Consider the following 24,463-nt stretch of genomic DNA (forward strand, 5'->3'; position numbering starts at 1 on the left):
GCTGCAAGCCGCTTGCAATATTGGCAAAATACCTCTTTGGATGCTGTTGATATATTGTGATAACACTTAAGGAATGATTACCTGTGCTGTCCCTGCTCTTGAGAAGACAAGATATGTACACATGAGATTAAAATCGGTAGTAATGGGAGTATGATGACCAAATAGGCATTAATTGCTCATTTCACTGTCTAGAATTGTCAAATAAGCACAGAAATCTGTCAAGTATAATGCAGCCTTTAAGGCCAGAAAAATGCAAACTGAGCTACTGTATATCACGAAAGTGCAATAACTAAAATGCCACAATGAGGGACAGAAATGCAAAAGTGGTTATCATACTGCCACCAACTGGCTAATCGATATGAGGTTTTGTCTAAATGGTGACAGATTTGCAGACAGTAGTACCAGGAATAAAGTTTGGCTGCTGTAAGTCTTATGGCTTTCTGAGATCCAAATATGTACGTGTGTATGTGTGTGTGGAGGAGGAGAAAGATGAAAGGATAAAAAACTGAATGAACCTTGGACTCATGAAGAAAAGACAAAAGGAAATCGACATTTCCAAGAGGTGGACCATACCTGTTTACAACAAAGAACATACAGGTACTTGATCACAATTGTTTAGGTCATGTACTTGATTGTGTGATCTGTGTTCCTCTTTTAAATCGATGGCTTCTCGACAGCCAGCCTCCACCGCGAGTAAACAGCTGACAGGAAACGCTACCACTTTGAACGGAAAGGAGGAGCAGCTTTTATTGTCGCCTGAGAGCTGCTGTAATGGCGGTGCCTCGTCGCTCCTCGCAGCAGCAACAACAGCAAAGTACCTTACAGTCTCCGCCGAGAAACAGCTCTATTTCAGGCGCTCCTCCGGCCTCTCCGCCGATGGCTCTGCTGACCTCGGCCGTCGGACCCCCGGAGACCGAGAGAGAATGCAGCGGAGGGATCGAGATGGCTATGGCCTCCCCGGACCTACCCGCCCCGGTCCTGGCCAGCAGTGCGAGCTTCTCCACGACAACCTCTGGCGGCGGCAGCAGCAGCGTCTCCAGCCCCGGCTCCGGAGCTACCAGTCCTACTGACGGTAGCAGCGGCATCGGCGGGGCGTTCAGGGAGTTGTTCGAGGCCTGCCGTAACGGGGATGTATCCAGAGTAAAGAGACTTGTCGATTCGGTGAATGTAAACGCGAAAGACATGGCTGGTCGAAAATCAACTCCCCTTCATTTCGCTGCGGGTAACGATGAGCTAAGCTAACGATACAGCAGCATTATGTTTTGTAACATTAGCTAACACACTGTGACGGCTAGTTAGCTAGCTATTGTTGTTGTGTTTTGGTCGAAGTGTTTACTACTAATCTCTTCTTTTGTCATTTGCCCTTCTGATAACGTTAAATGTAACTACAGTTTATCAGGTCTGGATGAATAGCCAGCTAATTTGACTCTCTCCACTCCAATTTGGCTATCAAACAGACATGCCGTCAACATCTCTTCAACATCCTCTCATAACAGCTTGCTAAGCAACACAAGACGACCTGTAATTTAGCTAAGCTAGCAGTGTTTAGGAAATCGTCATTTCATGTACAATATTAGCAAGAACTGCAACACAAAGCAACTTTGCGTTTTATGTCGTCAGTAGCGTTAGCATAAGTTCTCCTGAACAAAATAAATGCAAAAACTCAGTTGTCATGCAAATCATGGCTGGGAGGTATGTTTACACTGATGTTCAGTGTATGAATAAGGATTATATCTCATAACTCAGTAATGTATATTTATTTTTTGTGCGTATTTTCATCTGAATCCTACAATTCTGATTATTCTCAAGCAATTTTAGATGGTATATCCAGGCTAGTTATAGTGTATGTGCATCACTCCTAACCTAATATTGAGGAAGAGCTCAATTTAAATACATTTTAATCCTCTTTCAGGTTTTGGCAGAAAAGATGTGGTGGAGCACCTCTTGCAGACAGGGGCCAATGTTCACGCCAGGGATGACGGAGGACTTATCCCCCTGCATAATGCCTGCTCTTTCGGCCACGCAGAAGTTGTCAGCCTCCTCTTGTGTCAAGGCGCAGACCCCAATGCCAGAGATAACTGGAACTACACTCCGTTACATGAGGCTGCCATCAAGGGAAAGATAGATGTTTGCATTGGTAAGGATCTCTGTCGATTATGTTCAAGCGCAGGCAAATCTGTGTTGACTGTTTCTCGAGATTGTTCTATCCTTATGTGTCATTAGTTGCAATTTAGCGTAGGTTCTTAAAAAGCTTGACAACTGGATATATACGATATAGAGTTTGAGCCCAAGGTTATTAAAGTATGAGTGGTGGTGACAGGATAGGAATTTAATTTAGCAAACAACCAAAAGGTTTGTTTTTCCACCGTTGTCGGGTTTGTGTCGTCTACCAACTTCTTTGCTGTGTAACCAACTTAGCTGTTTTTGAATATGATCAGCGTTCTGGGTGACACAATAGGGGGATGTGAATGATTTTAAGGACAAACTTGAAATCTTTTCTTTATCTGCACCTCTCTCACTCAGTGTTACTCCAACACGGAGCTGATCCAAACATCCGCAACACTGATGGCAAATCTGCTTTGGATCTAGCTGACCCTTCAGCCAAGGCTGTTCTCACTGGTCAGTGCCTCTCCGCAGCTTATCTCTCACATTTACACTTTACTCGCACTTTTACAGCTATTAACGTATGAATACAGGACTAAATAAAGCTTCAGTTTGCAGATAATCATCATTAAATGTAACCAGTAGTCAAAACGTAATGGTCAGATAGACTGCACTCACACAAGAGAAGGTGCACATGATTCTGTCCTGACGTCAGTGTACCATAATTACACTGAACTAGGCATTTTGCAATAACATTGTAGGCTAATACAACAAAAACTTTTATAAACATTTATGGCACGTGTTTGGCATGCCTAGCTCTAATCTGAATGTTCATTTTCATCCAGGTGAATACAAGAAGGATGAACTTCTGGAAGCAGCAAGGTGAGTGTCAGTCTGACTGTCATGACACATAATTCGTGCTGGCCAGAGTCAAACAACTGCATGGTTGTTACTTTCTGTTCATCAGGTTTAAAATTTGACTTTACTGTAAGAGAGGACATTCTTGGCCATGTTTGTGGCTATAACAAGAAGCTGTTAGGTACAGTGAGAAGCAGATTGCTTTACAGTATCACACAAGTTTATACCTGCAGTTATAAACTATACTGGTGGGTAGTGTAATTTTCTACGTACAAGTAACAGTTAAACACACATGAAATGCAGGAGAAATAAACACACCTCTGAGTACGCACCTGCAATATACACACTTTTAAATCTGACCATTACTGCCATCTTCAAAGCACAAAAAGTAGTACTTGGTTTCATCCAGTATTGCATTCATCCTTGAAACCCTGTGGAATGACATTTTGATTATGGAATCTCCTTTAAAATCCCAGGGAATAGTGATTTTAATGGGTAATACTTAATGACACCTGTCTTTTCAACCATGTAATTACAGGAGTGGAAATGAAGAAAAGCTGATGGCACTGCTGACTCCATTAAATGTCAACTGCCATGCCAGCGATGGCCGCAAGGTAACCGAGCCACTAGTGCCACACTATATCACACCAGACAGATATGTCATAACACCAGTGATACAGCATGTTGTGCAGAGTTGTACTCGTTGCACTTCGTGTTTAAAAGTTCTTGACAAAAATAGCAAGAAGGTTTCTGAGTCAGACAATGCGTGACAGTAAAGGAATATATCCTACAGTGTGATTAGTTTGTGTGGTGCAGATATAAAGAGGATGTATTCATTGGATTTGTGGGAGGGTGTTAATGGAGACCACCTTACCTTGGACAAACCACTGTGCAACATACACACTGTAGATGTTTTTCTTTCTCTAATTATGCATGTATTACTCTCATCAAGCCATCCTTGGAATCCATTTGCTTCTGTTATAACATCTCGATTTTCACCAACCACATTAATCCTCTAGGTTCAGCTTTAATTGTGTTGTCAGGTCTTTGATCCAGTTAGGTGGGTTAGTTGATTATTATGATTATATTCATTTTATGTATGTACAGTTTAGTGTTTTTGTTTTTCATTTTCAACATGTTTGGACCAGGTGTCTCAATGGCAGTATTGTCTTTTCTTCCCCATAATCACTTTTCCATGCCAGATGCTAAAACAAAGCTATTTGTGATCTTGAAATCTGCGTAGGTACACAAGCATCCACTCAGATCAGAAAACAATATGTATTTTGCACAGTTTATTTCTCTGTATAATTTCTAGTGTCTCCTCTAAACTCAGTCCGCATTTTTGAAAATTGCTTACAAGCAGTGTTTAGATCATGATACAGTATTTTAGATGTTTCATTTTGTGTTTTTATCTTTTTTCCTCTTTGTGGGCGAGTAGACTAGAGGGATAATGGTACCAAGATGCACTTTTATAGAACGCACGTAGCACTTATTTTCCAACGTCAGCATTTAGCATCGCTAATTTAGGTGAAGGATTGTTTTTGCATTTCATTTCCACATCATGCCAGGTACTGATGTAGTTACTCCAACTGCTTTTGTTTGTTGGGTGGGGCTCATTTGTCATGCATTACTTTTCTTAGAAATGATTGAAGTATTTACTGTGTCTTATCGTTGTAAATAACTCACAAAAAGCATAACTCCACCATGCCAAAGAAATCCATTGTCGCTAACAGTATATCAGCATTGGCATATTTCATTCAGTCCTAACCACATTTTCTAACAAACAGCGGTTAAAGTATTACTCCTTCCCTGCCTCCCTTGCAGTATGTTTAGAGTTTGCATGATCTAAGCCAGTATGCCAGTGTAGCTTTGGTCTGGGATTTAACCAGTGGGCACCATTAACCAGTCCTTGCCTTTTCACAAAGCCACAGAGAAAACCAGGGACACTTAGCCTCCAGCTATTTACCCTCTCTGGCCTGGTGTCACATTTAATCTCACACCATGTTTGACGGATCAAGCAGTGATTTATAAATAGGGCTTGTGTTTCATTGACTTAAGAGGGGAGAAAATAATTGCTGTGAAAAGATACTGTCATTTTGTAATTTTTGTTTCGTTTTGTTTTCCGTGTGACTCTGGCAACATTTGTCGATCAGTCAACATCCCAAAAAATGCTGGTAAGTTGACCTTGATAACGGCCACTTGATTGATGCACTGTTGTGATCTTTTTTTGTTTGTTTTATTCCTTTTTAATCCATTGTTTTTATTTGACCAATAAGCTGGCTGTCACTTGTTAATTGCACATCATGGACCTGGGTGTTCGGGTCACTCATGTATCCTACCCTGATGCTCCTCTGTGTGCGTGCGTGTGTTTGTGTGTGTGTGCGTGCGTGTGTTTGTTTGTGTGTGTGTGTGTGTGTGCGTGCGTGCGTGCGTGTGTGTGTGTGTGGCATGTGAACGAGTGAGTTGGGTTGGTGCCATGGTGACGACTCATCTTTTTGGATTTGGAGAGGAGCTCAAAATGTCCACTGCCTGCTTTCTTCAGCGTCTGTCCTCTTCTTGCACATTGACCCACACTTCTCAAACTTTTAATCACTTGCTCTTCAGTCAGTATCTGATTTGGCTTTTATTTTATTCATTCATTTGTTTTTGATGATCACTCATGCATGCCTGAAGGCCTGCCCTTCTGCATTTTGTCAAGCGAATCCTGAATAAGTGTCTGTGAAATTTGTGTCTACTTCACGTTCCCTGTTGGATCAGTTGGTATGCAGTAATGAATGGACTACATTTTTCAACAGTCATTCTAGTGCTATGCTACCCCCCATGGCAATGACTTTTGATTGCTTTTGATTGCTTGTGTCATCCCACACTGAATGATGCCTCCATGATTCAACTCTCTCGCCCATCTGATTTTATCACCATGGCTTGAGATCTAATAGTTGGCTTTATGGGTTTTATGTATTTTATATATTTTACATTTATATTAATATCACTGCATGGAAATTTAAATGAATGACGTTCCTCCTTTTGATTGTAAGCTTGACCTGAGCTAGACTTTTGAATAGAGGACAAATGCCACTGAAGTTGGATTTGCAGCTTTGCTTAGACTAACGTTTCTTTTCCTTGGCTGAAATAAAGCTATTTGATTTGATCCTCTAATAGCTTGCAGAGATGCTTTCTCAAACACTCAGCCTGCCTATTGTAGCTTCTTTGCATCCTGTTACGGTTGGGGATCGATAGCTTTTTATCAAATCTGAATCCAGTATCGATCTTATTCTATTTACTGCAAGTTCAGCTTTTTAAAGAAACAATAGTTTTAATGTAATAATTACATATTTATGAACCAAAACTTAAAGATTAACATTCACAGATGTCAAATTTTGCCATATTATGTTTTCTGTTTGACTAAATGACTACCTGAATGCCCTATACTCTCAACAAAAATGAGAGGATTTTAAAAAATCCAGGAACCAGCTATCATCACCCAACTGTAATTCCTACCCAGCCATTTTGAATTCAGTAGTCTTACAGTTTCACTAGCAATTCTTTCTTGTCATCTAACTACATAAAACTTAATTTTAAACTCCAAAGACCTTGGAAGAATATTTTGCTGACATTGTCAAATGGAAGTCGAGGTAGATGAGTAATGAGGTTGAAGTTGCTTGTTGTCACTCGCTCAGGTCAGACACAATATCAACAGCAAATGAATTTTGTCGCTGGATTTGCCCACAAACTCCACTGGCCTTGCATCATCATACCCGCCATTCATCTGCAACTCACAGAGCATAGCCTGTCGTAGCACATTGCTTCTGGCCCTAATCAGCCGCTTGCTCCCGTGGCCATCGAAGGCAGTACACACTAAAACAGTCAGCAATCTGTGTCTGCTAACAAGCTGTCCTCTCTTACAGTCGACACCCCTCCACCTGGCTGCCGGCTACAACCGGGTCCGCATCGTTCAGCTCCTTCTCCAGCATGGAGCTGATGTTCATGCCAAGGACAAAGGGTGAGACGCTTTTTCAAAAACAAACCCACAAAAACTTAATTTGTCATTCAGTCATAGTGTATGACACTAACCTGGGTGTCTTGTCCCTGTAGTGGCCTGGTTCCTCTTCACAACGCCTGCTCCTACGGTCACTTTGAGGTCACTGAGCTTCTGCTTAAAGTAAGACCCCCAGAAAGTTTCTGTTCTTGCACTTTCAGGGTTGATGAATACATCAAAGCCTGTGACTTGCCTGTGTTAGGAACATTATTGAGCACGTTACAGCACATAAATGGGTGTATAGCCATAGCTTTTGTAATGTAATATTCTTCTCACTGTTTGCACATGAATTAAGAGAGATAACCCATCCCTTGGAAACTGCTTCAACCAGGAATTAAAATAATGAACTAATTGGGAGCTAGGAATCAAAACACTTCACTCAAAACAGTGTGATACTGAGATCTGGGAAGGAAACAAATGTTTGCTCCTTGTCCTGTGCTCATTCTGTGCTTTTGTCTCTGCAGCATGGAGCCTGTGTGAACGCCATGGACTTGTGGCAGTTCACTCCTCTTCACGAGGCAGCGTCTAAGAACCGAGTGGAGGTCTGTTCCTTGCTGTTGAGCCACGGGGCTGACCCCACACTGCTAAACTGTCACAGCAAGAGCGCCGTGGACATGGCCCCCACTCCAGAGCTTAAAGAAAGGCTCACCTGTGAGTTCTCTCTGCAGACACATAGACATGTTATACACACAATGGTGATTGGAAAAATACTTTGTAATCTTTCACTCACAGGTGAGTGAGTCCAGAGTGGACCACACATCATTTTCCATTTACTTCTCTTTCTCCTCCATGCAGATGAGTTCAAAGGTCACTCGCTGCTGCAGGCAGCCCGGGAGGCAGACATGGCCAAAGTGAAGAAGACGCTGGCTCTGGAGATTATCAGCTTCAAACATCCTCAGACCAACGAGACAGCTCTGGTCAGAACCAAGCCTTACTACTACGACTAGAGTGCAGCGTGGAAATTAAAATCACTGCTTAAACAGTGCTAATAGAGCTATTTTTTTAGCTTTCTCATTGGTTACAAATTCTGTTGATGCCAAAAAGAGAAAATTCACTTATGAATAAAAAGTGGTCTTGACAGCAGTGCTCTGTTTGATTAATGATGTACAGCCAGTTAGTTGTATGTGATTGGCTATAGGTTTAGCAGATTGGCATTTACTTAACATTTGTCCTGGGTTGTCAGGTTTTCGATTGAGATTCCAGCACACTAATTAAATGTTGATGTGTATTTTAGCACTGTGCTGTGGCTTCCCCTCACCCGAAGAGGAAGCAAGTGACTGAGTTGTTGCTGCGTAAAGGTGCCAACATCAACGAGAAGAACAAAGAGTAAGTACACAATATTTAGTTCTTACATTGTTTCAAAACTAAAAAGACAACAAAGTGCTGTCTTCCACATAAAAAAAGCCATTAAAACTTCAATAAATAGCAACAAGAGAGAAAGTTAACTGTATGTTCAAGCAGATTAAGCACTAAGAAGAAAAGAAATAGTAGCAAAAAATACAAAAAAAGATATCCACTGGTACAGCACTGGCCTGGATCATAACCTTTTGTCTGTTGTGTCTTTAAGCTTTATGACTCCCTTGCATGTTGCTGCTGAGAGAGCTCACAATGATATCCTGGAGGTGCTGCAGAAACATGGAGCAAAGGTCTGTTGTTTTAGTGTAAAATGGTATTAGAAAATGTAATCTGGGAGGGTTAAAAGTATGTGTTGCTCAAACTTAACTTCACCTTCTTTGATGCCAGGTAAATGCCGTGGACACACTAGGTCAGACAGCTCTTCATAGAGCTGCACTGGCTGGTCACATCCAGACCTGCAAGCTGCTGCTGAGCTACGGGGCCGACCCGTCCATCGTGTCACTGCAGGGTTTCACCGCTGCTCAGATGGGCAACGAGGCTGTACAACAGATTCTTAACGGTAATCGCACCCACCGTGCTTCTGACAGTTTGAGATTGTTTGCATTTGGGTTTGATTTTTAAAGTTTGAGAATGAAAATTCACTCCAACAATATTAAATTACCTCACCCAAGATAAGGCAGATTTTGTAGTCTGAAGTATGCATATCACACGTGTCTTCAGAGGGACTTACCAGATATAAATCCTGATTATAGGATTTCATATGATGTATGGGAGTCCTGTTTGGCAGTGATCATTTGTCTTTGTATTCAATGTCTTTTATTTTTTCCCCAGAAAATGTTCCCACACGTAATTCTGACGTGGACTACAGATTTCTGGAGGCGGCCAAAGCAGGGGATCTGGACACAGTGCAAGTAAGTTCAGTCATTTTTGTACCAGCAGTGGGTACAGTTTAGTGATGTTTAGACATGGTACCTTTTTTAGTGTGTGTGTTTTGTTTTTGTTTATTTTTTCTTTTCTTCTTTTTTTCCGTTTTTTTATTTAGACACTAGGCCAGTTTTTTGGTTTCTTGAAGAATTTGTGGCACTGAAATTTCACATGTTCGCTACTAGCAGTGGTTTGCAAATGAATGTGAAGACCCCATTTTAATTGTAAACCTGTTATCATACCACTCAGTTGAGTTACTAATTCTTATGTTGTCGCTGTGTATGTCAGCAACTTTGCACCCCACAGAATGTAAACTGCAGGGACTTGGAGGGCCGCCACTCCACTCCTCTCCACTTTGCCGCTGGCTACAACCGAGTGGCTGTCGTTGAATACCTGCTACACCATGGAGCTGATGTCCATGCCAAAGACAAGGGGTGAGTTCTTTAACTTCCATCTTACCCATCTGTAGGTTATATAAAAAATTTAATGAATGAATCAAACATGTTTTTGATTTTTAGAGCTAATATTAATATTAATAATATTTGATTTGAAGATTGTCCCTTCTGTTTTTCCTCCTCCAGTGGTCTGGTTCCTCTCCACAACGCATGCTCCTATGGTCACTACGAAGTGGCTGAATTGCTGGTCAGACACGGAGCTTCAGTCAATGTGGCCGACCTGTGGAAATTCACGCCACTTCATGAGGCTGCAGCCAAAGGCAAATATGAGATCTGCAAACTGCTGCTCAAAGTGAGGATCCATTATTGTCACCTGTCAAAAGTATTTTCTTACATTCATTTGTGTCCTGTGTTAGTTATTGTTATGATGATAATCACGATTAATAAAAACTCAAAACTCTTTTGTTCAGCACGGAGCCGACCCATCCAAGAAGAACCGTGACGGCAACATGCCGCTGGACATGGTGAAAGATGGAGACACAGACATCCAGGACCTGCTGAGGGGTGATGCCGCCCTGCTGGACGCTGCCAAGAAGGGCTGCCTGGCCCGAGTCCAGAAACTCTGCTCCCCAGAGAACATCAACTGCAGAGACACGCAGGGACGCAACTCCACACCACTCCACCTCGCAGGTAATCAGTACTAGCTGCTCTGACATGTTTCTGGTTCTGTCTTCTTTGTACTGAATCCAAGTACTGACACACACTCCTGATGTGGCATTTATCGATCTTTTGTCTAGTCCCCTCTTAAAGTATTGGAAAATGAAACACTTGCAACATTGTCTCTGATGCTGTATGTCCTTTTGTTATGTGTGGTTGTTTGTTGTATGTATTATTTGTTTTGTGTCGCTATGTTTGTTTTTTTCTTTCTATCTGCTATACTCAGATCTTGATCTCATTGAGACTACCTGATTAAATAAAGGTGTTTTTTTATATATACATATATATATTCAAAAAGAGTGTTTTTAAATGCTGCACTTGTGCAGAATGTTAATAAATGTACATTTTCATGGTCTGATTTCTGTTCCTTCTCCTCAGCTGGCTATAACAACCTTGAGGTGGCAGAGTATCTGCTGGAGCATGGGGCTGATGTCAACGCCCAGGACAAAGGAGGCCTTATTCCTCTTCATAATGCTGCTTCATATGGGGTCAATCTCAGCAACATAAACACACACATGTTACTTATCAAATACAGATCCTGTGGGTTTGATTTCCACACTAAAAAAGCTTAAAGCTACAAGAAACTGAAAATTGTGATTTTGTAACTACATTTTTAAACTAAAAGATATTTATTGTGTTTGTGGTCTTGCCTTCAGATCCTGTAAATGCTATCAATTACTGTTAGTTGGTTCTGTGTTATTTTCTTTAACTTAAATCGTGTTTCAGACACTGACTTACCCTCTGTTGCCTCTCTTCCTCACAGCATGTGGACATTGCAGCCCTGCTGATCAAGTACAATACATGTGTGAATGCTACAGACAAATGGGCTTTCACACCCCTCCATGAGGCAGCCCAGAAGGGTCGTACACAGCTCTGTGCGCTGCTGCTGGCTCATGGAGCCGATCCCACCATGAAGAACCAAGAGGGCCAGACTGCCCTGGACCTGGCCACGGTAACAGCTTAGGAATGACTGTGAAATAAGTTTTTCAAGCCTAGATAAGTGGTGGGAAAATGATTTTTATTAAACACATCATAAAATGGAAGTGTGTTTTCACATAGAAGTTCTTCTAGTTACATGAGCATCATACTGCTACTTGTTTTAGACTCTAGTTCACTGAGGACCCTAAACTGATCACTCTACTTAAATGATAGAACAGAGAATGTACAGTAAATGAATCTGCTGGAACTTAAATCAGGCTCCTTTCAACTGTTTTTTCTTTGCCATCCCTGCAGGCTGATGATATCCGGGCCCTGCTGATGGACGCCATGCCACCAGACGCCCTGCCCAGCTGCTTTAAGCCCCAGGCCACAGTGGTCAGCGCCTCAGTCATTTCCCCCGCCTCCACGCCATCCTGTCTGTCGGCCGCCAGCAGCATAGACAACCTGGCCGGACCACTCACTGAGCTGGCTGCTGCTGCCGCCTCTGGGTCCTCTGGAGTGGCAGACGGAGCCACAGGCACCGACCGCAAGGAAGGGGAAAGTAAGTTTGTAGCATGTATCTTATTGCTTACTGATCAGTTTACAAAGCTGGTGAATACAGAAACATCTGGACATGGAAAATTTGCGGGAGCTCTACAAGGAAAATGTGCTAACCCTGTTTTCATTTAACTCTAATGTCCTGTTTTTGCCTAGTTGCAATGCTGGACATGAATATAAGTCAGTTCATGAAGAGCCTGGGCCTGGAGCACCTGAGGGACATCTTTGAGAGGGAACAGGTCAGCTATCTCAAAAATACTACATAAAGCTAAAAAGCTTGTGCATTCTACAATTTTAACCATTCATTTCACATCAGTATTTGATGTCTGTCGTTCAGTCAGTACCAGAAGATGATCTAACAGCCTGACATTTTAAATGCAATGGGTTTACAGTAACAGTTTACTAATTGGCAGACACTGAGATTAATTTGTACATAGCACCTGTTTGACTTTTAGTGTGATATGTCCTGTTTTTTCCTGTGGAGCTGTTGCCATGTGTTAATATCAGATCTGTACGACTCTGGTGTCTGGGTTTTTTTTCTGATTGAGTTGGTGTTACTGGTTGGTATAAACTTCTCAACCTGCTGTATTGTTTCCTTTTTCCAGATCACCCTGGATGTGCTGGCTGACATGGGTCACGAGGAGCTGAAGGAGATTGGAATTAATGCCTATGGCCACCGACACAAGCTTATCAAGGGTGTTGAGAGGCTGCTGGGCGGCCAGCAAGGTAAAGAGGCATCTTTTTGTTTTTCTGTTGAGAATCACAGAGGGATGTTTTTTTTTTATAAAAATGCCAGACAATTTTAAACCCAAACACATACAGTAAGGGGCTTTAAAATATAGCTATTGTTTTTTTTTCCCAAGAACAAAGTCAGAAAAAAGGACGCACTCCACAGCAAAAGACTGTATGCTTGTGATGCCTTACAAGTTAACACCCTTCAACCAGTGAATGACTGTATTGTTTTTCAGGTGCCAACCCCTACCTGACATTTCATTGTGCCAACCAGGGCACCATCCTGATAGACCTCGCCCCAGATGACAAGGAGTACCAGTCTGTGGAGGAGGAGGTGAGTTCACGCTCTTTGATTATGGTGTGTTTTAACTGCTATGCTGCTTTTTTTGCAATCACTATTTTTTCAGCAGAAGCTAATGGTCAGAATTTTGTATTTAATCATCAGGAACTGAATATCTACACAAACTTAACGATTTTTCGCTCTGTGTAAAACAGTTTGCATAGAACTAAGGCTACAAATCCTACATAAAGGCATTTAAAATGATTGCATCATAGCACAATGTGTAGCACTGTACATGGCTGGTAAAAATCCTTGATTAATAAAATGAGAAGCAACACCAAAAATGTGCAGACGATTTGCTGATAGCTAATAGTAGTTTGCCTGATTTATAAAGTCACTGTTTTTGTTGTGTGTGTGTGTCCCTCAGATGCAGAGCACCATCAGAGAGCACAGAGACGGTGGCAACGCTGGTGGTGTGTTTAGCAGATACAACATCATCAAGGTCTGAACCAGGAATCTCTCTGTACTTGTTCTGTCTGTGCTGATAATCCACAGAACACCAGCTTTTATAGGGACTATTTCTTTGGTGGATAGTATTAATGAAAACTGTGCAAAGCAGACATGATGCCCAACATCTTGTTTGATATGTGTCATATTGTGCCTCACAGATTCAGAAGGTAGTAAATAAGAAGCTGAGAGAACGTTACACCCACCGGCAGAAGGAAATCGCTGATGAGAACCACAACCACCACAATGAGCGGATGTTGTTTCATGGTAACCACACCCACTGTCACACCATCTTTTTGTTTTGTGTCATCATCATCATCAGGCATCATCTCATTTGAGTTTAGTTCTTCATAAACTAACTTTAGATTTGCATGTCAATTACTGTATATAATATCATTTTGCCACTGTCATCACGTCTTCCTTCAGGTTCCCCGTTCATCAACGCCATCATCCACAAAGGCTTTGATGAGCGCCACGCATACATAGGAGGGATGTTTGGAGCAGGGATCTACTTTGCAGAGAACTCCTCAAAGAGCAATCAGTACGTTTACGGCATTGGTGGAGGCACGGGCTGCCCGACGCACAAAGACCGATCCTGCTACCTGTGCCACAGGTAACTTTGGCTTGACATGAACCTTGACTAGCAAACTAAACCACAACACTAAAAGATGTTGTGGTTATAAAACGATTTGTTCTTTATCAGAGTAAAGGGTTTTATATATGATATTGTGGGAATAGACCTTTCTCCTCTCATCTGCACTCTCAGGCAGATGCTGTTCTGCCGAGTGACCCTGGGGAAGTCCTTCCTACAGTTCAGTGCCATGAAGATGGCCCACGCCCCCCCAGGACACCACTCAGTGATCGGGCGGCCCAGCGTTAACGGCCTGGCCTACGCTGAATACGTCATCTACAGAGGAGAGCAGGTAAACGAAGATGTGTAAAAATCCTGTTTAGGTTATAGCATTAGCAAAAAATACATTAAACACCTGCTGTGTAATTTTGGCTAATGTCGTGCTATATTTTTTCTTCAGGCCTACCCAGAGTACCTCATCACCTACCAGATCCTTAAACCAGAGAGCGCAGCCCAGTCTGCAACAGGAGCTGAGCAGAAGTCGTAGTTATTTACATCACACACACACACACACACACAAGGACTCGATGCTCATTATTTTCTCCTTTGTATTACCTAAACACCTTTTATTTACCAAACACATTTCCAGTCTCCTGTCCAGTAGAACCCATGGTGACCAGTGCTTCATGAGCAGATATGCTGTATAATACTCTCCTACTCGTGGTGATGACACACGTTTTGTTTTATTTTTTTGCATCGGCTGCATGTTAATAGAGAAGCATGTAAGGCCCAATAACGTGCGTGGGTTAGTTCTTTGCCCCTCCCCTTCTCACCAATCAGGCGGATGCTTGTAGAGACTTTGAAGTATCAGCATTAACAGTTTGCCACTCTTTGTCGCCTCATGACTTGTGACTGTGTGCAGAATCACCGACCCCTCACCTCTATATATCTATACACACACACACACACACACATACACACACACACACACACAGTCTCACTGTCAAAGCCTGAAACCTGTGGACAACTACTGCCCAACCGTATCTTGGTTCATCCTATATAGAATGGCCTCTGGTAACTGTGATTTCAAAGCTAACCTATAACACTACCAAACAGGTAACTGTGCATTGTTGCTATGCTGTCATGCTAACTGTCCGAACTTTCACCCCAAGAACACTACGAACACTGAACTGGAATGAGTTGAGGGGTTTTTTTGTGGTTTTATTCAGGGCTGGACGTGCTAAGTTGAGAAGGGGCTCTGTCAAATCACAAAAGTTGAGACTATTTTATTGTCATTACAATATTGATTTGTATGAGAGACGATGTGTGCTCAGTGACAAAGCTGAAATGCAATGTAAGGCATCATTGTTACACAAGGGTATACTAAAGGTGTGGATGTTGTACATTAAAAGCATTATATATATATGACTGTGCTTCAAGACAGTATAGTCGGTAAATGTTCGGTGTTGCAATGTGCTTGTGATGCCTTACAAGTTAACACCCGATAGCCAGTGAACCCATCAAAGCACCCTTTCTGTCGCCATGGTCTTATTCACAGACATCCCACATATAAGGATTTGCACTTTTACATAGAAACCTATTTAAGTTATTTTGAATTTAAATTGCAAATTTGCAGGAAAAAATATTTGTACAGGTTGTGTAAATGGTTGTGTATAACTGTTGCTGTTTAACAGTATCTTTGAGTTCAACTGTAAATGACATGAATTTTCCTTTCATGCCTTCTTGATTCTCCCAACTTTTTTTTTTTTTTAAATAAATGTCCCATTAACAGCGAGTTGTTTGTTTATTTTAAAATGGAGTCAAAGTTCTGTCAGTATGACTATTGCTGTAGAATGTTTGTAGTTTCTGTCTTCAAAATTGAAAGCCTCTGTGTTGATGCAGAAGTAGTACAGTTGACTAATTTTGATGAAATGTGACCTCATACGAAGAACCAAACAGGTAGTATTTGACCTTGGTAGTTACTTGAGCAAAGGTGCAATGGAAGGAATATTAACACTTAGGTACAAGGAAATCAAAACCACACATTTTCTTAAGTAAACTTCATGGCTACATACTGTATCGGGATACACAATTAATGGAAATATTATCGAAATCACAATTTGGCCAAGTGCAATATCCAAATTCCAGAACCTGCAATTTTTGGATAAAAGTCAAATATGTGACAAAACATTATAATGAAGTACTGTAGTGCTGCAGAGATGCTCTGGCCTACAAATCTTGTTCTCCAGATGTAAGAAAACATTTTTGTTTGGTACAGACCCCAACAAATGTTACATCATAATGTTTTAATAGTTTTTTCAGTGAAAATGAAAATTGTGATGCAAAAATAATCATTCTCACCAATCATGAATCCTATCACAATTGTAATATTGTCAGAATAATCGCAATGTGATTTTTTTTTTTTTATCATGTTGTGCAGCCCTAATAGTGTATCAAGCCACAGGTTTGATCAGGTTTATATTATTCAGGGTTGATAGATATACCAGAAATAGGCTATGTCACACTTTAACCATAGAAATTACTTCTAACTGACATTCACCACTATACTTTGGGAAGCAAATTAAACGTTTTTATTATTACTGTACACATTACAGTACTACACACACATCTCTAATTCTAATTTAGTGCTGTTGTTTGTTTACATGCAATAAATTGTTAAGAAATGATTGTGAATCCTTTTAATTTGCTCTATTTTATGGAAACAAATTCCACTTCCCTAAAAGACTACAACAACAGGGTCGCACGCATTAAACGTCATCGTGCTCAGCTGACTGCGACTGCATCTCGCTACTGGAGTAGAAATGTATTTGTTTTGTTGTGTTTTAGACTTTTTAAAGTGAGTTATTTTAAAGGTCTCTTTATCATTTATTCGCATACAATGTGTAAGGTATGTTGGGGTTAAGTTGACCAGTCGCGACTAATTTCACATTTATAGCCATTTAAGCTAGCGCGACGTGCGAAGTTGCCATGCTCGGTTGCAGATATGCAGTGGAAAACTTTTTCTGTCTTTGCGTTACTCATTAACGTTACCGAAACTTCAAGCGCTTCATATGTCATCACAGTAGATGTGGGCAGACCAGTAGGAGATCTTAAGCACTTCTGGAGAAGCACTGGTTTCTGGTAGGTCAAATATGATTTTGTTTTATTCGCAAGTATTCCAAAATACACAGTGGTGGACAAGAAAGAAGCAGTTAGAAATTTTAGATTTTATTGAAATGAACAAATTAACGTGGGTTTATCTTCATACCGAATCTACCAGAAGACTTCTGCGATTAATAAGAGATATTAAATAATGTTGCACCTTTTAAGCATCTTTAACAAAGCAGGACATTTTAAGAATGTCAGTTTTTTCAGTGGAGATTGGCATAGTTTTCTCAAGCGACAACAAACTGTCAAATCACAAGACTGAAGTCAGGAGTTACACTTTCGTATTAAGCTTATGAACAACTTGGTTTATAAAACATATTGTAAATTTATAAATGCATTTTTGTGTCACCGATGCATCTCTTCTTGTTGTTTAGTCCCCCGCTCCCTCACACCCAGGCCCACCAGTTTGACCTGAGCATTGACCAGCAGCTGAACCTGGCCTATGTGGGCTCAGTCCCCCATGGAGGGATCCAACAGGTCAGGATACACTGGATGTTGGAGCTGGTCACTGCGCAGTAAGTGAACTAGCAAGTGGAGACATCTCCAGCTGTTCTTGCCCTAATATACTCATGTAAAAGAAAACTTCAAGATTTATATAGTTTGAAGATGACATACGTTATGATTATCAGTTGGTGGTTTTGTGTGTGTTCTTTATGATAAATTACAGCTGTCTGATTTTGTTGTTTTAGAGACATTGGAGGACGGCCCCAGTACAACTTCACTAATCTGGACCAACTGATAGAACTTTTGTGGATTAATGGACTCCGACCAGGTACTGCACCACAACCCCCGGCTGGAAAACATCACATCACATATTTGTGATGCATATTTAAAGTCATCTTCTTCCCAAATAAATCACACTAGTCTACATGTTTTCATCTGGTTCGAGATTGGTGCTTGGTGGATGAAATCTTCACTTTCTGTGATTTAACAGCAGAGTGGCTGTTCTTTGATCGTTTCTTACCTAATGTTATAGTGTTAAGTGAATATTATTGGGGCCCCAAATGATTTCATTAAGAATCCAAAGTAGAGTTAGAGCCTATTCCAAACCAGACTTAAACCGTGTGTTTGTAAAATATACTGGTCAAATGTGATTTTGCTGATCTCTGTTGTACTTGTGACACGTGACTGTAAATATCTGAATTGTAATTAATTCCTGCACTTCTGGTTTTTAGGTTTTGAACTGATGGGCAGTGTCTCTAACTACTTCACTGACTTTGAGGATAAATCGCAAGTGGTCGAGTGGAGAAATCTGGTTTATCTCATAGCCAAGAGGTACATCGGTGAGTGAGTGCAGAGTGCCATTGTTTTGTCATTATTGTATATGTGGTTTGCACTCCACACCATGTAATCATGGTCAATACAACCTGAACCTGAAAAAATTTTAGCATTTTTATTCCACAATAATAATAATTTTAGCCTTGTTTTACACAAGTAGGGTTAGCAGGACCATTCAGGAAGTGTTACGGCCCCACAGAAACATTCATTAAACTTATGCGCAAATGTTTCTTGTGTAATTTAACATAACCTAAAACAGACTTAATCTGCACTGTATGACCCTGCTCCTACGTAATGTGGTTTCTGTCGTGTTTTGTTTAAATGTTCATTGTTGATTCTAAATTACAGACAAGTATGGCCTGGGGAGTGTTTCTCAGTGGAACTTTGAAACATGGAATGAGCCCAACAACCATGACTTTGATAATGTCACCGTGTCAATTCAAGGTAAACCGATAATGGATCCTACATGATATTTTTATGTCATATCAGTTATTCTTTAAAGGAGCTGTATGCGACATTCCCTGCCACTAAATGTCGCACTAGAGCACAAGCATCTCATACCAAAACAAATGGGTGCTACGTCCCACCAGACTCCATTGAGAAAAACTTTAATTTTACCTCGCAGATCATCTTAAAACACACTTCATTCAAACTTGACAGAAACAAAGTAAAACTCACCAAAACCATCTTTGTTAGTCTTTCCACTGTTCCAACAATCACCGACTCTGGTTTGGTCGAAATAAATCCTTTCTTTACTGCGTTAGATAAGAAAAGAAACAGACGTTATATCGCTTTCCTCAAAGCCAACAGTTTCAAAGGGAGGAACTCACATGCACAAACATGACCGGCTACCAAAACAAAGAACAGAGAAGCTTTAAGTGGAAATGCGTTCTGATTTTCTCTCATAGATATACAATTACTTGTGCTTATATTACTACTTATTCTAAAAATGTGCTTTTTGATAAATGCTTATTTGAAACCTGCACCTGAATAGATAGATCCTCATTAGTACATTAAAGTCGTAATAGTCTGGGTTTCACTGTTCAGTGGAGAGTTTTAGCTTGCACTGATGGTCTAACAGCTGTTTTAATGGCTTTTGCTAAACTTGTGGAACTTAATTCTTTTGGATATTTTTTTTCTGTCATTAACATGCTCACACAGACTGGCTATCACCAGAGAAGACTGTTATTGAACTTGAAAAACCAGACAGTGCAGTGCTGTGCCCATGAGCAGTTCTGTGGTTCTTTTAGTATAATAAACTTTTTTGTTTAGGGTTTCTAAACTACTATGATGCCTGTTCGGAGGGTCTACGCAGCGCCAGCAGTCTCCTGAGGTTTGGGGGTCCAGGAGACTCCTGCCATTCTCCCCCACACTCACCATACTGCTGGGCCATGCTGCAGCACTGCTACAACGGCACCAACTACTTCACTGGAGAGACGGGTGTCAGGATCGACTACATCGCCCTGCACAAGAAGGTGGGCTTTTCTGGACTCATAGCATTTCTAGAACAAATAGAAAGTGAATACAGTCCTTTTCAAGAGTTTTAGATTTGTGCCTATCAAATGAAATGCTTGCAGCTGCCAGACCACCTAAAAGAATGTAATTATTTTTGGCTTCAGTGAAGAGTTATATTGGGGGGGGGGGGTTCAGATGCGAGAGTTTGTCTGGGGAAATCACAAAATCCTTACAATTTTGGTATGAAAATGTTCAAATATTAAGATTCTAATTATTAGTATGGATCTTAAAATCCTTCTCAAGCATACCTTAATATCAGGTCATGAAAAGTTTCACAGAAAGACAATATTATATTTGTCATATTCATTGTTGTGAAGATTTTTTTGCTATAGGGTGACACGGTCTAGTTGATAAATTCATACTTGAGCACAAACACAAGGATAGTGATGTTATTGAAATACCACAACTCCTTAAATCCTATTAGGAGTTATGTAAAACTATATATGTTAATGCATTCTTTAGCTTAATTAATTGTAAAACCAATGCAATTACTTTTTTGAAGCTGACTTTCTGTTTCTGTCCCTCAGGGAGGAGGCTACTCCTTGCCCATCCTCCAGCAGGAGATGCAGACAGTTGGGGAGATCCAGGAGCGTTTCCCCCGGTTCCGCAGCCTCCCTGTATACAATGATGAGGCTGATCCGCTGGTGGGCTGGTCCAGGCCTCAGGAGTGGAGGGCTGATGTGACCTATGCTGCGATGGTGGTGAAGGTGAGGTGAAGGGAAAAACACCTTAAGGGTAAAACCATATTTGAACACTGGATGATGATCAACATTTGTATTGAAGTCTAATACAAGTGTAGAGCAAATAATGTATTTGTATGGGAAGATGTTTACTCACTCAATGACTTTTTTGCATTCATTTTTAACGCATAAATGACCATCTGATAGTCATTTATATTATTAGTTTTCTGAATGAGTAACTGAGGTTTTTTATTGCCTGATGTTAATTGCTAATTTTAGAGCAACATTTTCTAATGGCTGCTATTAACTATTAAGTATTTGTCAACTTAAATGAGCCAAAAATGACAGGTGTTCAGTGTTTCACCCAGACCTTTATTCTTCACAGGGTGGAAAACACAAATTAGACTGTGATAGGACAATGAGACTTCTAATTCTGTTAAAAGGCCAATATTGACCTATTATAGTGGCAAAAGTTCATCTTATCTTAGGTATACAGTATACATGCAGTTTGTCTTTGCTATACATAGGCCATTAAGAGAAATGATTCGGGTGCTTTAGAGTGCTGTGACTAAATACATTAGCATGTTAGCATAGCACCACTGGCAATTGTTATATATAGATTTGTTAGAAGTATTTAAGGCTGTGTTTTCAAGTTGAAGTAGAAATATAGTACATACAGTTGGCATTGAAAGTGTTCAGTTTTTTATTAGACAATTTATGTAGTTGTGGTAGGGGTATGTGAGCTAAAGAATGGAAATATCTTACCTAATAAAATGCTTCTCATTGTAGTCACTTTGCACACCAAACCCCGAAAGTTTTAGCTCTTTAACTCTACCGGTTAAATTACACTTAACCAGTCCTCTGGCCTGCTTCCTCCAACAGGTAATAAACCAGCACCAGGATCTGCTGCTGGCAGACCCAAACTGCACCATCAACTACACCCTGCTGAGCAACGACAATGCCTTCCTCAGCTACCACCCACACGCCTTCACCCAGCGCACGCTGACCGCCCGCTTCCAGGTCAACAACACCCAGCCACCTCACGTGCAGCTGATCAGGAAGCCGGTCCTCTCTGTCATGGGCCTGCTGGCTTTGCTAGGTGACAATCTCTTTACTCTACAACACGTGACCCTATAGGGTTTTATGTGCGCCTCGGTATGATTGATTTATGATGGATTTAATTCATATGTGTGCATTTTCTAAAGTAGCCCATTGTACAATCTCTCATCTGCCCCAGTCCTATTTTAATGGCTCTGTTGCCTCTCCTGTGTGTGTGATTCCACTTAAAGGAGAGACCCAGGTCCTGGCTCAGGTTTTAAACTCGGCAGGAACCAACAACAGCACGGTGGGAGTTCTCGCCAGCAGCCACAAGCCCGTAATCCCGGGCGGCTCAGACAGCTGGCAGGCGGCAGTGCTGGTCTATAACAGTGACGACAACAGCATGTCCACCAACACTGATGATGTCACCGTCTCACTGAAAGGACTGGCTGCACAAAAGGGTAGGTTTAACAAAATACTGTTGGATCCCTCCTGTTGGGTTTAGTGTTATTTTAGATTAAAAGATGATTCCATTTTAAGGAAAATATTACCAGGTCCATCAGGCCTTTATTTATGCAAGTGAGCGGTTTGATTAAGTCCTGCCTGTTATCTGTTTGCTATCCAGGTCTTGTGTACGTCACATATTACATTGACAACAATGTAACCAACCCATACCAGCTGTGGCAGAGCATGGGCAGCCCCGACTACCCCACAGCAGAACAGTTCAGACGCCTCAGGAGCGTGCAGGTAAACAGGAGGGCTGAACGATATTGAATATGATATTTTAGTTTTTTGCAATATACATAGTGATTTTTTTAAATTCTTTTTTTATTGTTTCAGAAGTGTACATTCATTTCACAATACTGTACGCGAAGCTTTTTGCTTCTGTAATTTTCCATTTGGAATTAGAAAAAAGTACCTACAAGGTGTATTCATGTGTGAAGATTTTGTTCAGTGCAGCTTTAATTAGTATGTTGAATTCCACCTGTCACCTGGGCTGTCGACATTAAGGCAGAGCTAATTCCTTTGATCTATTTGGGCTTTTCCTTCTCTGCAAAGTGCTTTGAGACATGCTTTGACCCACTGGCGATGTGTCATTGTGTCAGGACCCTCATATTGACGGACCCTGGGAAGTTCCTGCAGGGGACACTCTAACTCTGAAAGCCAAACTGTCTGTGCCCTCTGTCCTCCTCATCCATGTTTGTGCCCTGCCCAAAGCCGTGCCAGACCAGGTCAGTACCAACAAACAACGACAATGTTAAGTCGAATCCTACCTTGTGCCATCTGTGTACGCGTTTGTCACTCTCTACAGTTGAGCGTATGTTTCCGTGTAAATGCCAGTAAGACAGATTTTCTCTGTCTCTGAACTTGTGCAAAGTGAGAAAGCGATTTTATGAGGTATGAAGACAATATGTCCTGATTGTAACTCATAGCCTGTGTTGTGATGAAAAAGCTTGATGGTTGTAAGTGGCACACAGCCAACAGAAGAAGACCTGTATGGGGCTGGGCTGCATGTTCCAAAAGATGTGATCATGAGCTCTCAACTGTATTTGACTTTTGATTAGGTCAATGGATTACGCTTCATCAGGATCACCAAAGGCCAAGTCCTGATTGTCTGGTCAGACCACTGTGTTGATTCCAAGTAGGTGCACATGATTATTTCTTTACTTTTGTGTTTGTCACTGCAAGAAAATGTCAAGGAATGAACGTAGGTACAGATTTATTCATTTAAAAATGTGTCTTATCCGGAACTCCTTACACTGAGTGCAGCAGTAGTAGATTTAATCTCTGTACGACTGTGTTGAAATGCAGTGAATATGTAATATGCATGGACCAAGAACAAGAAAGCACTCATTCATGCATTTTAATTTCTTTGTATCTGCAGATGCATTACGACATTTGAAGTGGAATTCTCCGTAGACCACAAGGAATTCAGCAGAATTAATACTCAAGACACCATTTTTACTTCTTATGTTTATTCGCCTGGTAAGAATCCCCAGTTGTCTCTGTTAAGTGATGGCAATGAGCAACAAAACTGGATTTTCTCCACCTTTCAAACTATATTTTGGCATTGTGACATCCAGCCATAGAAATAACACCATATACCATGTTGTGTTCTGTAGTGGACCAGGAGGTTGGCGGTCTGTACAGAGTTCGAGCTGTGGACTACTGGGGCAGGCCTGGCCTGTACTCACTGCCAGAGAGGTATTCAGAGGAGCATTAGACCAACGTCAAGTCTGGTAGCATTCAAATTATGTTTCTAAATTGTTTTGTACAATGTAAATACATTTTATAGGGATCAATGTGCTCATTTATATATGTTATACAGTATGGGTCCTTTTGTGGTTAGTTAAGCGTTGTTTCATCTGCCCAATCACATTGTAAGCATACATTTATTATTTATGCTCATGCTCTATTTGACAGTAATACAGGCATCACATGTTTTAACAGAGTATAGTAATGGTTGAAATTTCAAAGTCATTTCATTTTGCTCTTTGACCATTTTGAGAATATAAAAGTGACTCGATACAATAATCATCAGCAAACATTACCAGCTCAAATACATTGATTTCTGTTGAAGCTGTTGTAGATTTATTGGCTTGTGGAGATGGATAATGTTATTGAACACATCCTGTCTTGGTGATAACCTTTTAAACTCACTACTGACAGCACCAAGCAAGCAGTAACATGTTGTTATAATCAAAATAAACAGCATGGCTGGCAGTGTTCTATATTTTTGTATTTGGAAACAAATCCCATGAAAAGACCAAAACCAACAATGGGGATTTGTTGACAATAAGAAAATATAAAATAGCACCAGACTTACTC

The 24,463-nt window shown here is 40.9% G+C and overlaps 2 protein-coding genes across 3 annotated transcripts; both read left to right on the plus strand.

The window, feature by feature from the left end:
- Nucleotides 1–670: 670 nt before the first annotated feature.
- On the plus strand, nucleotides 671–15,750 carry LOC122875912 (poly [ADP-ribose] polymerase tankyrase-1). 2 transcript variants are annotated; one of them, XM_044195578.1, is made up of 28 exons: nucleotides 671–1,222; nucleotides 1,913–2,137; nucleotides 2,524–2,619; nucleotides 2,949–2,985; nucleotides 3,500–3,575; nucleotides 5,115–5,135; nucleotides 6,867–6,961; nucleotides 7,054–7,120; nucleotides 7,462–7,648; nucleotides 7,793–7,914; nucleotides 8,232–8,323; nucleotides 8,565–8,643; nucleotides 8,741–8,912; nucleotides 9,185–9,264; nucleotides 9,566–9,711; nucleotides 9,859–10,024; nucleotides 10,143–10,362; nucleotides 10,768–10,877; nucleotides 11,153–11,341; nucleotides 11,623–11,869; nucleotides 12,022–12,104; nucleotides 12,471–12,591; nucleotides 12,834–12,931; nucleotides 13,305–13,379; nucleotides 13,546–13,651; nucleotides 13,811–13,997; nucleotides 14,151–14,307; nucleotides 14,416–15,750. In XM_044195578.1, exons 1-28 carry the CDS (start codon nucleotides 772–774, stop codon nucleotides 14,500–14,502), a joined length of 3,792 nt encoding a protein of 1,263 aa, XP_044051513.1. In that variant the 5' UTR covers nucleotides 671–771; the 3' UTR covers nucleotides 14,503–15,750. The 2 variants fall into 2 exon arrangements, with proteins under 2 accessions (XP_044051513.1, XP_044051515.1); XM_044195580.1 differs by lacking the exon at nucleotides 5,115–5,135.
- A 970-nt stretch (nucleotides 15,751–16,720) lies between these two features.
- On the plus strand, nucleotides 16,721–24,358 carry idua (alpha-L-iduronidase). Its single transcript, XM_044195581.1, has 14 exons — nucleotides 16,721–17,096; nucleotides 17,498–17,638; nucleotides 17,813–17,895; nucleotides 18,299–18,406; nucleotides 18,750–18,845; nucleotides 19,674–19,876; nucleotides 20,444–20,623; nucleotides 21,479–21,695; nucleotides 21,886–22,095; nucleotides 22,260–22,381; nucleotides 22,741–22,866; nucleotides 23,200–23,276; nucleotides 23,520–23,620; nucleotides 23,758–24,358. Exons 1-14 carry the CDS (start codon nucleotides 16,960–16,962, stop codon nucleotides 23,856–23,858), a joined length of 1,902 nt encoding a protein of 633 aa, XP_044051516.1. The 5' UTR covers nucleotides 16,721–16,959; the 3' UTR covers nucleotides 23,859–24,358.
- The last annotated feature ends 105 nt before the right edge of the window (nucleotides 24,359–24,463 follow it).

This window comes from Siniperca chuatsi, linkage group LG5 (genome assembly GCF_020085105.1).
Source record: "Siniperca chuatsi isolate FFG_IHB_CAS linkage group LG5, ASM2008510v1, whole genome shotgun sequence".
NCBI classification, from domain to species: Eukaryota; Metazoa; Chordata; class Actinopteri; order Centrarchiformes; family Sinipercidae; genus Siniperca; species Siniperca chuatsi.

What these genes read in the sequence shown, in the direction of transcription:
- idua (XM_044195581.1), top strand. Translation starts at nt 16,960, where the DNA reads ATGCAGTGGAAAACTTTTTCTGTCTTTGCGTTACTCATTAACGTTACC. An exon ending in GACGCCTCAGGAGCGTGCAG is followed by an intron (nt 22,382 to 22,740) that starts GTAAACAGGAGG and finishes TCATTGTGTCAG; the next exon opens with GACCCTCATATTGACGGACC. An exon ending in GACCACTGTGTTGATTCCAA is followed by an intron (nt 23,277 to 23,519) that starts GTAGGTGCACAT and finishes TTGTATCTGCAG; the next exon opens with ATGCATTACGACATTTGAAG.
- LOC122875912 (XM_044195578.1), top strand. Translation starts at nt 772, where the DNA reads ATGGCGGTGCCTCGTCGCTCCTCGCAGCAGCAACAACAGCAAAGTACC. An exon ending in GCTTAAAGAAAGGCTCACCT is followed by an intron (nt 7,649 to 7,792) that starts GTGAGTTCTCTC and finishes TCCTCCATGCAG; the next exon opens with ATGAGTTCAAAGGTCACTCG. An exon ending in GGGATCTGGACACAGTGCAA is followed by an intron (nt 9,265 to 9,565) that starts GTAAGTTCAGTC and finishes TGTGTATGTCAG; the next exon opens with CAACTTTGCACCCCACAGAA.